At 39.0% G+C, this 16,441-nt stretch overlaps 1 protein-coding gene across 1 annotated transcript in view; it reads left to right on the top strand.

Annotated features, from left to right (window-relative positions):
• Nucleotides 1-16,441, top strand: part of LOC144201527 (dynein axonemal heavy chain 8-like) — a 44,311-nt gene that overhangs the window by 9,756 nt on the left and 18,114 nt on the right. Inside the window, exons 22-57 of the mRNA XM_077724237.1 lie at nt 30-118; nt 342-448; nt 540-615; nt 879-1,008; nt 1,067-1,239; nt 2,214-2,340; nt 2,419-2,654; nt 2,716-2,820; nt 3,793-3,906; nt 3,987-4,049; nt 4,278-4,378; nt 4,454-4,591; nt 5,278-5,518; nt 5,585-5,784; nt 6,376-6,529; nt 6,712-6,875; nt 7,050-7,152; nt 7,268-7,372; nt 8,185-8,346; nt 8,449-8,673; nt 8,758-8,930; nt 9,399-9,577; nt 10,190-10,377; nt 10,460-10,546; nt 10,637-10,744; nt 10,811-10,945; nt 11,431-11,592; nt 11,649-11,895; nt 12,638-12,879; nt 13,003-13,143; nt 13,210-13,441; nt 14,232-14,374; nt 14,446-14,580; nt 14,921-15,043; nt 15,480-15,693; nt 15,764-15,873. Of these exons, the coding sequence (XP_077580363.1) occupies nt 30-118; nt 342-448; nt 540-615; nt 879-1,008; nt 1,067-1,239; nt 2,214-2,340; nt 2,419-2,654; nt 2,716-2,820; nt 3,793-3,906; nt 3,987-4,049; nt 4,278-4,378; nt 4,454-4,591; nt 5,278-5,518; nt 5,585-5,784; nt 6,376-6,529; nt 6,712-6,875; nt 7,050-7,152; nt 7,268-7,372; nt 8,185-8,346; nt 8,449-8,673; nt 8,758-8,930; nt 9,399-9,577; nt 10,190-10,377; nt 10,460-10,546; nt 10,637-10,744; nt 10,811-10,945; nt 11,431-11,592; nt 11,649-11,895; nt 12,638-12,879; nt 13,003-13,143; nt 13,210-13,441; nt 14,232-14,374; nt 14,446-14,580; nt 14,921-15,043; nt 15,480-15,693; nt 15,764-15,873 (5,432 nt within the window). The remainder of the gene's footprint in view (nt 1-29; nt 119-341; nt 449-539; nt 616-878; nt 1,009-1,066; nt 1,240-2,213; nt 2,341-2,418; nt 2,655-2,715; nt 2,821-3,792; nt 3,907-3,986; nt 4,050-4,277; nt 4,379-4,453; nt 4,592-5,277; nt 5,519-5,584; nt 5,785-6,375; nt 6,530-6,711; nt 6,876-7,049; nt 7,153-7,267; nt 7,373-8,184; nt 8,347-8,448; nt 8,674-8,757; nt 8,931-9,398; nt 9,578-10,189; nt 10,378-10,459; nt 10,547-10,636; nt 10,745-10,810; nt 10,946-11,430; nt 11,593-11,648; nt 11,896-12,637; nt 12,880-13,002; nt 13,144-13,209; nt 13,442-14,231; nt 14,375-14,445; nt 14,581-14,920; nt 15,044-15,479; nt 15,694-15,763; nt 15,874-16,441) is intronic.

The raw sequence follows: 16,441 nt of genomic DNA, 5'->3' as shown, positions 1-16,441 counted from the left end.
TATGCCAACATTTAAATTTCACCCCACAGCGCAGAAGGATACCCAGAGGGCCTCGGAACCTGCGGAAGGGGTGACGTCAGAAGGCCCGGAAAAGTACAAAGCGACACGATTTGAAAAGGTTTGTGTATGTGGCCACTTGGGAACCAGTCATAGTACTGGACGCTATCTCATTGGCTGCCATTGATGGTGAGCTACTGGTGAAAAAAATGATTTAAATCTGCAGCAGATGGATGAAAAAAGCCAAAAAATAGTACTTTTTTTGTGGAATATGTTTCAAATGATATCCCAACTTCATTGGAATTGCATTAAAAGAAGTTAAAGGTAAACTGTAAACATTTCAGGACTTCACAAAGCAATACGACTCTTTTGGCACGAGGGTTCTGGATGCATTGGTGGAATCGACAAAGTTATCCTTGAAGACCGTGGAGAGGCGAATCTGTGGCATTGAGTAAGCGTCGTCGTCTTCTTGCCATATCGTTGTTGTCGTCTTGACATAAATCGTCACTATGTGTACTTTAATGTAATATTTGGACTTGAAGTTCTTTCCAGAAGAGAGCTGACTCTGGTTGGGTTCCGATGATGAAATCGGAGGTGAAGCTGGAGAAACCAAATGTGGTGAGTAATTATTGTAAGTTTAAAAAAAAGTGAAATATGGGGCGGCTTATTTGCGAGAAATTGTAAAATTTGACAATTTTAAGGCCATTTTAAAGGTGTGGTTTATACACAAAGGCAATTAATCTGCGAGAAATTCCATGTATTGACAATAATAACCACCAGGGCATTTTGTGAGGATTCTTTACTATTTTAAAATTCCACTAGAGAGCAGTCTTTCCCAGGTATAAATATCATTGAATGTCTTGACCTGTGCTTTTCCACAGGTGATGTTCCCCACTGTCGACGAGATACATAACGCCATACACCAGATCATGGAATTTATTTTGGATGTCAACAAGGGAATTCAATGCTGGGAGGTTGAATACAGACATGAACTGGTCCCGTCCAATACCGGTGAGATTTACGAGAGTGAAACCACAAGACTATTATTTATAGACAACTCTTCTCGCAGGTCGGGAGATGATGAACTTCTACACTCGCGTCAATAAACACGAGGATATCAAGGCAGTTATTTTTGCCTTGAAATCGGCCCTGAAGTTGCAGAGGGACAATGCCGCCATTGTATTGGATCGCTTCAAGAAGTTCAAGGAGCTCTGGAACGATGACAAGGAGCGGGTCATCAAGGTATGGGTATTCCGGACCGGACGTTTGGTCGCCGGTCAAATGGTCGCCAGTCAAATGGTGACAGAGAGTTTACTGTTGAAACCAGCTCTCAAAATTATATTCATGAGAGAGAATTTAATATCTAAATACTGTTTAATATCTAAGTACTGTTTAATATCTAAGTACTTTTAAAATATCTAAGTACTTTTAAAATATCTGAGTACTGTTTAATATCTGAGTACTGTTTAATATCTAAGTACTGTTTAATATCTAAGTACTGTTTAATATCTAAGTACTGTTTAATATCTAAGTACTGTTTAATATCTAAGTACTGTTGAATATCTAAGTACTGTTTAATATCTAAGTACTGTTTATTATCTAAGTACTTTTAAAATATCTGAGTACTGTTTAATATCTGAGTACTGTTTAATATCTAAGTACTGTTTAATATCTAAGTACTTTTAGAATATCTAAGTAATTTTAAATTATATAAGTACTTTTAAATTATCGAAGTACTTTTAAATTATCTAAGTACTTTTAAATTATCTAAGTACTTTTAAATTATCTAAGTACTTTTAAATTATCTAAGTACTTTTAAAATATCTAAGCAATTTTAAATTATCTAAGTACTTTTCAAATATCTAAGTACTGTTGAAACCAGCTCTCAAAATTATATTAATGAGAGAGTTAAATATCTAAATATCTACTGTTTTCAACAGTACTTGGATATTAAACAGTACTTAGATATTAAACAGTACTTAGATATTAAACAGTACTTAGATATTAAACAGTACTTAGATATTAAACACTACTTTGATATTAAACAGTACTTAGATATTAAACTCTGTCAGATGAATATAATTTTGAGAGCTGGTTTCAACAATAAACTCTGTCATGTTGTCAAACGCCCGGAGACCAAACATCCGAGTACCAGGAATTCACATCAGCGTCTTCTCGTGGCTGAGTCCAGTGACGCTTGTCCATTGGTTTAATAGGCCTTCATTGACAGCAAGCCCACCTTGATGGAGATCAAAAGCAAATTGCACCACTATGACGTTTTTGAAAGCCAAATTGAGGAGATCCAGCATACCATCGTTGTTGGCATGATTCAATTGTCAACAGGTACAAAATACACATCACAACTTCAATGGTTTTTTAATGTTGTTCTTCGATACTCATCGTGTCTTTATTTTTCATTAGGACAATTAAAAGAAGCTCTCATGATCGAGGCCAAGTCCTGGAAGAAGTTTTTGTGCAAATACCTGCGCATCGAGTGCCGGAAGAATATTATTAATATCAGCCTACATACGCATCGAAGTTTCACGCAGCTGTCGCATCCCATCACCAACCTGGACGACGTCCGCTGCTCCATGAAGACGTTGGCCAACTTGCGGGATGCCGAAATCAACACGGACCTGACGCTGATTTCCACACAAGTACGAAGTACTCTCTTGCTTTTTGAGTACCTTGCAAAAATACCCTTTTCTGGATTTCTAGGACGCTTATGATGTGCTGATCCTCTACGAAGCTGAAATGACGGAAAAGGAACCAACCGAGGTGTACGGACTGAGTCGTTTCTTCACCAGGCTGCTATCCAAGGCTGTAAGATGTTACTTGATAATAATGCTTCAATCTGCACAACTTTCCATTATTAACTCAATAGTGTCCATTCCATAATTTACTCCATAGTAATACAAAAAAAACTGAAATCTCAGCACCATTTTCACTATAATATATATGTATATATGTGTATGTATATGTAAATATATGTATGTATATACATGTATGTATATGTATATACATGTGTATGTATATGTGTATATATATATATATATGTATATTCATGTGTATGTATATATATGTATATTAATGTGTATGTATATGTATGTATATGTATATTCATATGTATGTATATGTATATATATGTATATATGTGTATGTATATGTATATATATATATGTATATATATGTATGTATATGTAAATATATGTATGTATATGTAAATATATGTATGTATATGTAAATATATGTATGTATATGTATATATATGTATATATAAATTGCAGCAACATGCTTATTTATTTATTCATCAACTTATTTACTACCTATTTATTTATGTCTAAAATGTCTGTATTCTCACCCTCTTGCTACTGTGACAATGAAATTACCCAAATCCACGATGAATAAAGTTATCTAATCTAATTTTTGCGGTTAATGTAGACTTGACATTTCCGTGACAAACGAAAAACCTAGGGTCACCCCTATATAATTTTTTTTTTTTTTTAGTGCTGACTCCTAGTGGCAAACTACACGCCACTCTCATGTCTTCTGCTTACAAATTATAGCTTACAAAAAATGAAATTAACAAAAACAATTTCCCCCTTAAAAAAAATAACGCAATGTTGTGATACTGCGATGCTTGAATCCGCGGTATTCGGGGGATTACTGTATTACCAAGGAACTTGCACCAATCTCATTTATGCAATCAAGATAGAGAGGGAAAAGGGTTGTTTCCTCAAATGTAAGCAGGTCAGTTATTCAAACTCAACGTTCTTCTTTGTTATTACTTCCAAGATGTCCGTTCAGGATCAGCTTTTCTGCATGCAGCCCGCCCTCAAGCAAGACCTACTCGAACATGTCGGCGTTTTCGAACAAGATGTCAACACTTATATGGATGAATACGACATTGTAAGCAGAAAATAAAGCCTCTGTGAGTCCATAATGCAATTATTTGTATATTAAAACTCCTCTCTATTGTCACACTACAGGAAGGCCCAATGGCTGAAGGAATAGAACCAAAAGAAGCCAGCCGGAGGCTTCAAGTCTTTCAGGTACTTTTCTTTTCCCTGAAAAAAATGACTTGGGTCTTGTAAATGTTTACCTTTTGTTTCCAATCAATTACTACTACATTCATCTTGCCTATCAAGTCTACATACCCACCCGTATCCACTCAATTACTACATTCATCTCGCCTATCAAGTCAACATACCCACTGGGACTAATACATATATAAGTTTTTTTCTTTTTAATTTATTTTCTCACATTTATTCCTACCCTAGGCTAGATTCTCTGAACTATGGCGGAACTTTACCACATACAACTCTGGTGAACAACTTCTGGGGCTGCCTGTCTCTGATTACGAGTGCCTTCAAAATAAAAAGTAAGTAAAGATCCATACTCATGGAATGAAAATAAGATATCTATCTCTCAAAAACATTATTTTTTCTCCTTCTAGGAAAGAACTGGATTTGCTCCAAAAGCTCTACGGCTTGTACGATACTGTAATGAAGACCATCACTGGTCACAACAAGCTTTTATGGACGCAAGTGGATATTGAGAAGATCAATAATGAGCTCATGGACTTTCAGAACAGGTTTTGTCTTCTTTATATTAATTTTTTTCCCTTTAAGACCCAACTTCTAAATATTTATTTCAATTCTGAGCTTCTAAGGGTCCCTTTAGAAGTAATACTAGCATTTTTTTATGTGATTTGTCATACATTTCTATTGTATTTATATAATACAGCCGTTTTTATCTGGGAAAACAAAGAAATATATTGAATTGTCGCATAAAGTGATGATTGAATTGAGTGTACGGCTATATGCGCATAAATTAGATATGACATGCACGAAACTGCCAGTGGACAAAAAGATAAAATGCCATAATGCAAGATAATGCAGTTATATAGTCATTTATTTCAAAATACAGAAAAAATAAAAGATAACAGATAAAAGGCTTAACAACATTTATTTGGACGTTTATGAAAGGAATTTAAGAAAAAACAACAACCGTGTTTTGCATAAAACGTGAAAAAAAAACAGAAAATCCTGCAATCAATTTATACAGTATCAGAAATACTATTTTTCTTACACTTTAAAAAAACAACAACTTATGTGTTTTGTTCCTGTGTTCTTAATGGGAAAAATGCCTTTGATTATTTACTGATTGAGCAAATGTTAATCTTCTGACTGTATTATTCTGATTGTTGGTCAGCTTTAGGGAAACTTTACATCTCGTTTGTCTGTCAGCCAACAATTGAACTGTTTCTCCCACTTTCAGGTGCCGCCGTTTGCCCAAGGGCTTGAAAGAGTGGCAAGCTTTCATGGATTTGAAAAAGACCATCGACGACTTCAGCGAACTGTGTCCTCTCCTGGAGATGATGACCAACAAATCCATGATCCGAAGACACTGGGATCAAATTTCGAACATGACCGGACACACGTTTGAGGTGGAGTCGCCCACCTGTACGCTGGACAACATCATGGAAGCCCCGTTGTTGAAGTTTAAGGACGACATCGAGGTCAGTCGGCGTCTTCTCCCGTCACCCTTCGCCACCTCACTCTCCTTCTCGGTTTTTTTTTAATAGGACATTTGCATATCTGCCGTAAAAGAGAGAGACATCGAAGCCAAATTGACAGGCGTGAAAACAGTGTGGCACGACATGAACCTGACGAGGGCGGACTTCAAGGACAGGGGGGAGCTCATGTTGCGAGGTGGGGACACCACGGAGATCCTCACTACTTTGGAGGACAGTCTGATGGTCCTGGGATCGCTGCTTAGCAACCGGTAAGAAAGGGAGAAATATATATATATATATATAGATATATATAGATTTATATACATTATACAACTGATTTATAGGTTAAGATACAGAAGGAATTTGTTTGGTGACGGACGTTTGATCCCCGGACGTTTGTTCGAAAGGGTGTTTGGTCCCCGGGCGTTTGGTCCCCGCACGTTTGGTTGAAAGGATGTTTGGTCGAAAGGATGTTTGGTCGAAGGGATGTTTGGTCGAAAGGATGTTTGGTTGAAGGGATGTTTGGTCGAAAGGATGTTTGGTCGAAGGGATGTTTGGTCGAAGGGATGTCTGGTGAAGGGATGTCTGGTCGAAAGGATGTCTGGTCGAAAGGATGTTTGATCCTAGGACGTTTGGTCCCAGGATGTTTCGTGGAAAGGACGTTTGGTCCTCGGACGTTTCGTCAAAAGGACATTTGGTCGCCGGATTCGCTCGCTCTCAAAATTATAACCATGAGAGAAAGAGAACTGTCTGTCGACCCAAATGTCTGTTCGACCAAACGTCCGGGTACCAAGGAATTCAATGATAATGACTTGTCATAATCCAGAATTTTAACTAAACCGTTGTCTGTCATTTTGCAGCTACTGCACATTCTACAAAGCTGAAATCCAGGACTGGGTCTCAAAACTGTCCATCTCAACCGACGTGATTGAGCAGTGGGTAATCGTGCAAAATCTGTGGATTTACTTGGAGGCCGTGTTCGTCGGAGGTGACATCGCCAAAGATTTGCCTCAGGTAAAGTGCCCTTCTTTCTAAGAAGCTGACAATGCATCATTTAAGTAGTGGATTCACATGGTGTATTTGTCTGCCCTGCTGTCATTGGTTTTGATTGAATCTTGGATTGGCGCGTTCTCCCCTCGCTTGCGGGTACTACTCGTATGTATTTTGCAATAAAACGCATGTTTCCATCTGTCAAGGAAGCGGAGCGCTTTCAGCAAATTGACTCCACGTGGATTAACGTCATGCAGCGGGCCAAAGACGTCCCAAATGTGGTGGAGTGCTGTGCCGGAGATCCAATGTTGGGGGAGGTCCTACCGGATCTTCAGAAACAGCTAGACTTTTGTCAGAAATCCCTGACAGGGTAAAAAAAAATAATAGTAAATTGTTTTTTAAAAAGAACTGTTTTTGGGAGTTTTTCCCGATGTTTTTAATTTAATTTCCTATTTTTTTTTAATTAGTGTTGTTATCTAATGGTTTTGAATGATTAAGCCGATACATTTTTGGACGATTCTAAAGAAATGTTAACACCACACAGCTACCTAGAGAAAAAGCGGCTCCTGTTCCCAAGATTCTTCTTCGTGTCTGATCCGGCTCTCCTGGAAATTCTCGGACAAGCTAGCGATTCACACACAATTCAAGTAAGTGGATTTTTTACTCATTGTGAGACTAAAAAAATTGGGACCAAATATATTAGGAATGAATGAACCTGAATGTATGAAAATAACAATAACATTTTCTTTTGAATCACTTCAGTCGCATCTTCTTGGAGTGTTTGACAATGTAAATGAAGTGGAGTTTGACGGCAATGAGTACGACAGCATTTTAGCCGTTCTATCCCAAGAATCGGAGAAACTAGCGGTAAGTATGCTATTTGTTGAATTTGACATGAAGTTCTGGATTTACAAATGTTTCAATTCATCTCAGTTGTGACGAATTAAATAGATTTATCGTATTTACTCGTATATAAGCCGTATTTGTCGGACAAAAAAATGATGACTGAAGAAAATTGTAATTTTGGTCAATTAAAAAGTATCAGGTTCTCATCAAGATAGACTTTTTAAATTGAATAACTTGATATTTTGCATTTACAAAGATATATATATTAACTTCCTTATGATATTGACCTTAATAGTTTACTTTTGATTCATGAAGTACCTCAGAAACACCACTAGTGATGATTTTTCTTAAGATTTTCCCTTCTAAATAACACATTTGTACTCCTTATTAACACCATGAAAATAGAGGTGAAAATTGTGAATCGGGGGGCGGCTTATATGCGAGAAATTGTAAAATTTGACAATTTTAAAGCCATTTTAAAAGTGTGGCTAATACCCTAGGCAGCTTATATGCGAGAAATTGTAAAATTTGACAATTTTAATGCCATTTTAAGAGTGTCTTATATGCGGACGCGGCTTATATGCGAGAAATTGTAAAATTTGACAATTTTAAGGCCGTTTGAGGGTGTGGCTAATCCCCTCGGGCGGCTTATATGGGAGAAATTGTAAAATTTGACAGTTTTAAGGCCATTTTAAGAGTGCGTCTTATACACGGATGCGACCTATATGCGAGAAATTGTAAAATTTGACCGTTTTAAGGCCGTTTTGAGGGTGCAGCTAATACCCCCGGGCGGCTTATATGCGAGTAAATAACGGTATGTCTTATTCTTTCAGCTGGACAAACCAGTTTTGGCTCAGGGTGCAGTGGAGATCTGGCTGGGGAAGCTACTATTAGAACAGCAGACGTCACTACACACGGTCATCAAATCAGCAGATGATGTCATCAACGATGAAGACTTTGAGCTTATTCCTTTTCTTGACAAGTACCAAGCACAGGTTTGGCCAATCATTTTTGGTTTTTGGGTTTTTTCTATGAGAAAATCATCATTGTTTTGCTGGCGAATGAATGGTTGACCAATGTTGTATTTGGGGTCTTAGGTGGGCCTTCTGGGAATCCAAATGCTTTGGACAAGAGACTCGGAGGAGGCCCTGGAAGGTGCCGAATACAGCAAGGAAGCCATGATTTATACCAAAAACAAATTCCTGAACCTTTTACGAATGCTGATCAAGCAGACCACCTACGACTTGACCAAGTTTGACAGGGTCAAGTACGAAACCCTGGTCACCATCCACGTACACCAGAGTGATATTTTTGAAGAATTGGTGAGCTTACTCCTAATTGGCTGTTTAGTTTTCAATTGACTTCCTTCCTACAATGCATGATTATCCATTTTTTTGAATCCTCAGGTGGCAAAATCAGTCAAATCTACCAATGACTTTGAGTGGTTAAAACAAAGCAGGTTTTACTACAATGCCGACAAAGATCAAGTCATCGTGTCCATCACCAATGTCGACTTTATTTATCAGAACGAGTATCTCGGTTGTACTGACCGTTTGGTCATCACGCCATTAACTGACAGGCAAGATATAGTTTTGTTTTTTTTTCATAGTTATTACCAATGTTCCTTCTAATTTTTCATTGAACATAGAACTAACTTTCCTTTGTCTTAGTCACTAATACTAATAATTAGTGCAAAGAATGAGTAAATTATCAAAATTTTTATTAACACAACGTTTCTTTTTACATTATGAACAATATATTATGAACAAGAGAATAACATAAAAACATAAATAAATGTCAATTCATGTTGTCTGCACGTACTAAAACACCCCTAGCGGATAATACAAGAACTACAATTTTTAAAGAAAATTCATATTTTTTTTATACAATGCAGCTTTCTTCCACGGGCCGTACCAAACCACCAGACGGGCCGGATCCGGCCCGCGGGCCGTATGTTTGAAACCCCTGGCTTAGAGGGAACATTGGTCATTATCCCAACCGTTTTCTCTATTGGATGTGTTTAGTCATATTTTCCTACATACTACAGGTGTTACATTACACTGTCCCAGGCCTTGGGAATGAGCATGGGAGGGGCCCCCGCCGGACCAGCCGGGACTGGGAAGACCGAGACCACCAAGGATATGGGTCGGTGCCTGGGGAAGTATGTGGTGGTCTTCAATTGCTCTGATCAGATGGACTTCAGGGGTCTTGGCAGGATTTATAAAGGTATGTAATGGTATATTAGTCGTTCTGTTAGTAATATGTTTGCTGGGTAATTGACAGAATTGATGAAAAAATGAAGTACTGTGAAATGGAGAAAAAAAACATACAGGTTGGAGTGGTACATTTATTTTTCGGAATGGAGAAGTGTATGAGTGCAGTTATTTTTGGTTTTATCATTTTTTATTGTACTTTTAATGGTGTTTTTATTGTAAAAAAATGGTTGAAATTTTGTGAAACATATTCAACCCCTAAAAATGTCTCATATAGGGTTTGTCATACTGGGGCTTTGTTTTCGTCATTTTCGACAAAAAGGAAGTCATCAAAATTTGTATTGTTTGAAAATTGGTTCTTCAGAATTGATCAAAAATTCAGTCCTCGAAAGCTCATTTTAGTGAAATTTTGATTTTTCTTTGGAGCATTTCTTTATTGATAGACTTATCCCCTCAAAAACATGTTAAGTCAAATGTTTGGTAGCATTCCAAATGATGGTCTTTTTTTTAGTGAAATTTGGTAGACATGTCCATTATAAATTGACAAAAAAAAATCTCAAAGTGCCCATTTTATTTTTGTTCCAACCACCCTTTTTAATAGTTTCTTTCTTGTTGTTTTTTCCAGGACTCGCCCAGTCTGGCTCGTGGGGCTGTTTTGACGAATTCAACAGAATTGATCTCCCGGTTTTGTCTGTCGCCGCACAACAAATTTACATTGTTTTGGTTGCCCGTAAAACACACAAGACCACGTTTATCTTCACGGATGGTGATGTTGTAGACCTCAATCCAGAGTTTGGCCTTTTCATCACCATGGTAATAAATATACATAGAAATATATATATAAAGGACCAATCCAATAAGTTACCATAACGTCAAAACGTCCTTCTCTACCTAGAATCCCGGTTATGCCGGTCGTCAGGAACTTCCCGAGAACTTAAAAGTACAGTTCAGGACCGTTTCCATGATGGTACCCGATCGACAGGTATACATCAAGTATTTTCCTTAATTTACCGAAGATTTTTACGTTGATTTTTTGTCCCTGGGACATTTTTTGATGTCTTTTTCTGAACAGATCATCATGAGAGTGAAACTGGCCAGTTGTGGATTCAACGAGAATGTCCTCCTGGCTCAGAAATTCTTTGTGCTTTATAAACTGTGTGAAGAGCAACTTACAAAACAAGTGAGGGAGAACAACATTGTTTGCTTTTTTGAAAAGATCGCCTTTATAATTTTGATGATTTTTCAGGTGCACTACGATTTTGGTTTGAGGAACATCTTATCCGTGTTGAGGACGCTGGGGGCCTGCAAGAGGGCGCGGCCTGACGATTCCGAGTCCAGTACCGTCATGAGAGTTCTGCGTGACATGAATCTCTCAAAACTGGTATGATTTAAGTGCATGTACCGTATCGGCCTGAATATAAGACGACACCCACTTTTTTTAGTCTTACTGCAATGCAAAAAAACATCGTCTTATAATCAGGCCATATCGTAATTCCATATTTTCTGGGCTATACATTGCACATTTTCACATAAATTACCTGATGTCTTTTATTTTTTACTCACTGCCAACAGCTTGTTATTAGACTACTTTTATCCCCAAAAAAACAATTATTTTACATTTACAAGTGCTTGTTTTCACTGATGTTCCCAATTTTACTACTAATTTAACATAAAATATTCATAATTTATATGTTTTCATGTTATATTTTTATGTATAATGTGTACTACAGTGCAACATATATATATTTTTCCCCTTTCACTGTGCATTTTTTTGGGGGTTAGTGCGATTTATAGTCCAAAAAATACAGCAATCTATATTGTAATAGTTTGGTAGACGTACAATATTAATGGGAAACCCTCTTTCAGGTGGATGAGGACGAGCCTCTTTTCCTCAGTCTTATCAACGACTTGTTTCCCGGCATCAAACTCGACAACAGCACCTACAATGAGCTGCAAGCCGCCGTCAGTAATCAAGTGGACCTGGCAGCTTTGGTCAACCATCCCAACTGGAACCTGAAACTGGTTCAGGTATGGCAAAATGGCGCGATGCTCTGAACCGATTTCAATGTTAATATCTCTTATAGCTTTACGAGGCTTCCCTGGTGCGTCACGGTCTCATGACGCTGGGGCCGAGTGGAGCGGGCAAGACGGCCGTCATCAATATCCTCATGCGAGCGCTGACCGAGTGCGGGACGCCGCACAGGGAGATGCGTATGAACCCCAAGGCCATCACCGCGCCACAAATGTTCGGTCGTCTAGACGCCGCCACCAATGACTGGACTGATGGCATCTTCTCAACCCTCTGGAGGAGGACACTTAAAGCCAAGAAAGGTCAAAAATTATTTCCAAGTTGGAATTATATTTACAATGGAAGCATAAAAAATATCCAAGAATTTAATCAAATTTGGTGGCTCGCCACTAATTTGGGGTGTCCCCAAACACAGATTCCAGGGTACTCAGACGTTGGGTTGCCCGGACGTTTGGTCGCCCGGACGTTTGGTCGCCCGGACGTTTGGTCGCCCGGACGTTTGGTCGCCCGGACGTTTGGTCGCCCGGACGTTTGGTCGCCCGGACGTTTGGTCGCCCGGACGTTTGGTCGCCCGGACGTTTGGTCGCCCGGACGTTTGGTCACCCGGACGTTTGGTCACCCGGACGTTTGGTCGCCCGGACGTTTGGTCGCCCGGATGTTTGGTCTCCGGACGTTTGGTCTCCGGACGTTTGGTCACCCGGACGTTTGGTCACCCGGACGTTTGGTCGCCCGGACGTTTGGTCGCCCGGATGTTTGGTCTCCGGACGTTTGGTCGCCAGACGTTTGGTCGCCAGACGTTTGGTCGCCAGACGTTTGGTCGCCAGACGTTTGGTCGCCAGACGTTTGGTCTCCGGACGTTTGGTCGCCAGACGTTTGACAACATGACAGATAATTGTTGAATCCAGCTCTCAAAATTATATTCATGAGAGTTTAATATCTAAATATCTACTTTTGAAACCAGCTCTCAAAATTATATTCACCCAGGCGACCAAACAATTCCGAGACCGATGAATTTTCCTAAAAAAAAATAAATTTCCCTTTTAGGGGAGATCATATGGATTGTACTGGACGGTCCAGTAGACGCCATCTGGATTGAGAACCTCAATTCAGTGCTGGATGACAATAAAACCCTGACTTTGGCCAACGGTGACCGTATCACCATGTCACCTGCCTGCAAACTGGTATTTGAGGTGCACAACATTGAGAATGCCTCCCCTGCCACTGTGTCGCGTGTCGGCATGGTGTTCATGAGCTCTTCTGCTCTGAGTTGGGAACCCATCCTCAAGGTATGAAAAAAAATAGAGCAACACACACTTTTTTATGTGGTTTTTATGTGGGATGGGCAGCTCGAACCAGTACAGAACAGGCTGGAACCAGTACAGTTCAGGACGTTTGTCTGTTTTTCTTAGGGATGGACAAACAAGCGTAACCCAGAAGAAGCAGAGAACATCATTTCTCTGTACGATAGGATATTTTGGGATGTGTATTCATACATGAGGCAGAGTCTCAAACCCAAGATGCCATTTTTGGAGTGTAATTACATCATGCAGGTACGGAAAACAAAAATTTGTACCAGTAGTGTATACCTAGTTATGGATTTATTGATTTTTTTGTAGTCTTGCAATTTGTTGGAAGGCCTCATCCCAACTAAGCAGATGGGAGGCCTGGTCAACGATAAACATTTAGAACGCCTCTTTGTCTTCGGTCTAATGTGGAGCCTGGGAGCCCTTTTGGAGTTGGAGGACCGTGACAAAATGGAGGCTTTTTTCCGAGAACACGAAAGCAACATTGATCTTCCTAAGACGCAGGAAGGAGAGACTATGTTTGAATACATGGTTGGGGCAGATGGTATGTCTCCAAAAAAAAAAAACACTGTATACTCTTTCATTAAGTATTCTTTACATGATGTTCTTCCTCTGGCCAAGATGCTCCCTCCTGCCAATGTGAATATTACTAGTAGATGTCCTATCCATATTACTATATAGTATATTTAATAGTGATTTTTTTGAATTTTATTTTTATATATTGTGAAGTTGGTGGTCCAGTGGAGCGAGTGGTTAGCGTATTGGCCTCAAAGTTCTGGGGTTTTGGGTTCAAATCCAGGTCGGGCCACCTGTGTTGAGTTTGCAAGTTCTCTCTGGGCCTTCATGGGTTTTCTCCGGATACTCCGGTTTCCTCCCACATTCCAAAAACATGCATGGTAGACTAATTGGACACTCTAAATTCCCCTTAGCTATGAGTGACTGGTTGTTTCTCTGAGTGTGCCTTGTGATTGGCTGGCCACCGATTCAGGGTGTCAACTTGGATAGGCTCCAGCACCCTCCGCGACCCTAATGAGGATAAAGCAGTTCAGAAAATGAGATGAGAAAATGAATGAATGAATGAATTTTGTGAAGTTATTTGGGCTTTTTGGGCCTGAATTTTATCCCAAAATGCAAATTATAATTCAAGTTAAACTGTCCAAGTCGAGTATTCGATAATATGGTACTAAAAACAATACTGCTGATACTATATAGTGGGTGTCGGAATATGTTTAGGTTTTTGGGGATCCAAAACAATATTTTGGTGCCACACTCATTTTAAGGTTACTTAAAAATCCTTAAAAAAAATAACGGAATTGTTTGCAATGCACTTACAGGCCAGTGGTGTCACTGGAACGAGCACGTAGGGGAATATGAGTATCCGACAGATTCTGTGCCAGACTACTCTTCCATCCTTGTGCCCAATGTGGATAACACCAGGACGGCTTTTTTGCTTGAAACTATCGCCAAGCAATTAAAGGTCAGCCATATTTTTTAAAACCACATAATCAATGATTCGATACCTGAAAATTGCATTTCAAATTTCTGCAGGCCGTCTTACTCATTGGTGAACAAGGGACGGCCAAAACTGTGATGATCAAAAGCCACGCCAAGAAATTTGATCCCGAAACGGATCTGTTTAAGTCGCTCAACTTTTCCTCTGCCACCGAACCCATCATGTTTCAGGTAAAATAGCAAATATACATGTTACATTTTGGGGGAAAACCAAGAAGAAACATATATTAAAGTATCCATAGTAAAATAGAGATCATTAGGCTCAATAAGTATCTGTTAACAAGTTTTTTCAGATCATTACTGTCTAAAAATACTACAGACTGTTGATGGTCATAGTGAAAAAATAAATAAAACACTTAAGTTGCACTTGAGTAAAGGGGGCGGGACTACAAACTGTGAAATAAAATGTGATTTATAGTCCAGAAAATGCGTTTCAGCTATTTTTAAATAAAAATTATAAGTAATGCTTCTATTTGTGTTTAATATCATTAAACGTTGTTTCTTGCAATAGCGTACGATTGAGAGCTACATTGAGAAGAGAATCGGTAGCACCTACGGACCCCCTGGTGGACGCAGAATGTCGGTATTTGTTGATGACATCAATATGCCTCTTGTCAACGAATGGGGGGATCAGGTTTGTCTTTTTTTGTTGATGTTACATATTATATTTGCTTTACTTTTGGATAAACCATTGAAAAAAATCCTCCCCAAGCTAAGCTAAAGTATTTTAAGATAATGTTTCTTCTTAGGGTCATTTCTCTTTTGTACACAATTCTCTTTGACCCAAAATATGTACCGTATTTTCACAACTATAAGGCGCACTGCATTATAAGGCGCACCCTCAATGAATGACACATTTTAATTATTTCCCATATACCAGGCGCACTGGATTATAAGGCGCACTGTCTATTTTGGAGAAAATTTACGACTTTTAAGTGTGCCTTATAGTCGTGAAAATACGATATATCCAAAGATGGAAAGTGATGCAAAAATGAGGATTCATTTCCAGCACAAATATTTGATTAGAAAGTACATTTTCCAACTAAATTGATGGTATGTACCTTTCTCAGATTACCAATGAGATAGTCCGGCAAATGATGGAAATGACCGGTATGTACAATCTGGACAAACCAGGCGACTTCATCACTATCGTGGACGTCCAAATGCTGGGCGCCATGATTCACCCCGGGGGTGGACGAAATGACATCCCGCAAAGGCTCAAGAGACAATTTACTGTCTTCAACTGCACCTTGCCTTCCAATACCTCTATTGACAAGATTTTCGGTAAGTATTCTTCTTCCCAATGCTATCGTTCAAATGACAACATTTACGAGTTTCTGGCTTCGCCGTGCAGGTGTGATCGGATGCGGCTACTTTCACGAGTGCAGGAAGTTCAAAGCAGATATAACAGCCATGGTGAAAAAACTGGTGTCTGCTGGGAGGGTTTTATGGCAATGGACCAAGGTAATTTTGGGGGGGGGAATTGGAAATAAAAGTGCTTTGTTATGTATCTCCGTGGTAAGTATAAGTATAAGTCAGTTAGGGAATTAAGATTAGATTATTTTGGCTTAATAGAGTTTGGTTGTATTTAACTTTTATGTATTTATTAGAATTTTTGGTGTTTTTTTTTAATTTTATTACATATGTGATAAGGGTAGTCGGACGTTTGGTCCCCAGACGTATGGTCGCCCGGACGTTTGACCACATAAGAGTTTAATGTTGAAATCAGTTCTCAAAATTATATTCATGATAGAAAGTTTAATATCTAATTATCTACTGTTGAAACCAGGTATCAAAATTATATTCACCCCGGCCAAACGTCCGGGCGACCAAACGTCCGGGCGACCAAACGTCCGGGCGACCAAACGTCCGGGCGACCAAACGTCCGGTTATTGAAAGATTGACTTCCCGTATAGACGGCAAAAAAATATTTTCTGACATTATAAAGTTATTTTGGCTTAATACAGTTTAGTTGTATTTAACTTTTATGTATTGATTAGAGTATTGGAGTTGGTGTTTTTTTATTTTATTC

This window comes from Stigmatopora nigra, chromosome 9 (genome assembly GCF_051989575.1).
Source record: "Stigmatopora nigra isolate UIUO_SnigA chromosome 9, RoL_Snig_1.1, whole genome shotgun sequence".
NCBI classification, from domain to species: domain Eukaryota; kingdom Metazoa; phylum Chordata; class Actinopteri; order Syngnathiformes; family Syngnathidae; genus Stigmatopora; species Stigmatopora nigra.
The sequence above is the reverse complement of the archived record's forward strand: the minus strand, read 5'-3'. Positions and strand labels throughout refer to the sequence as shown.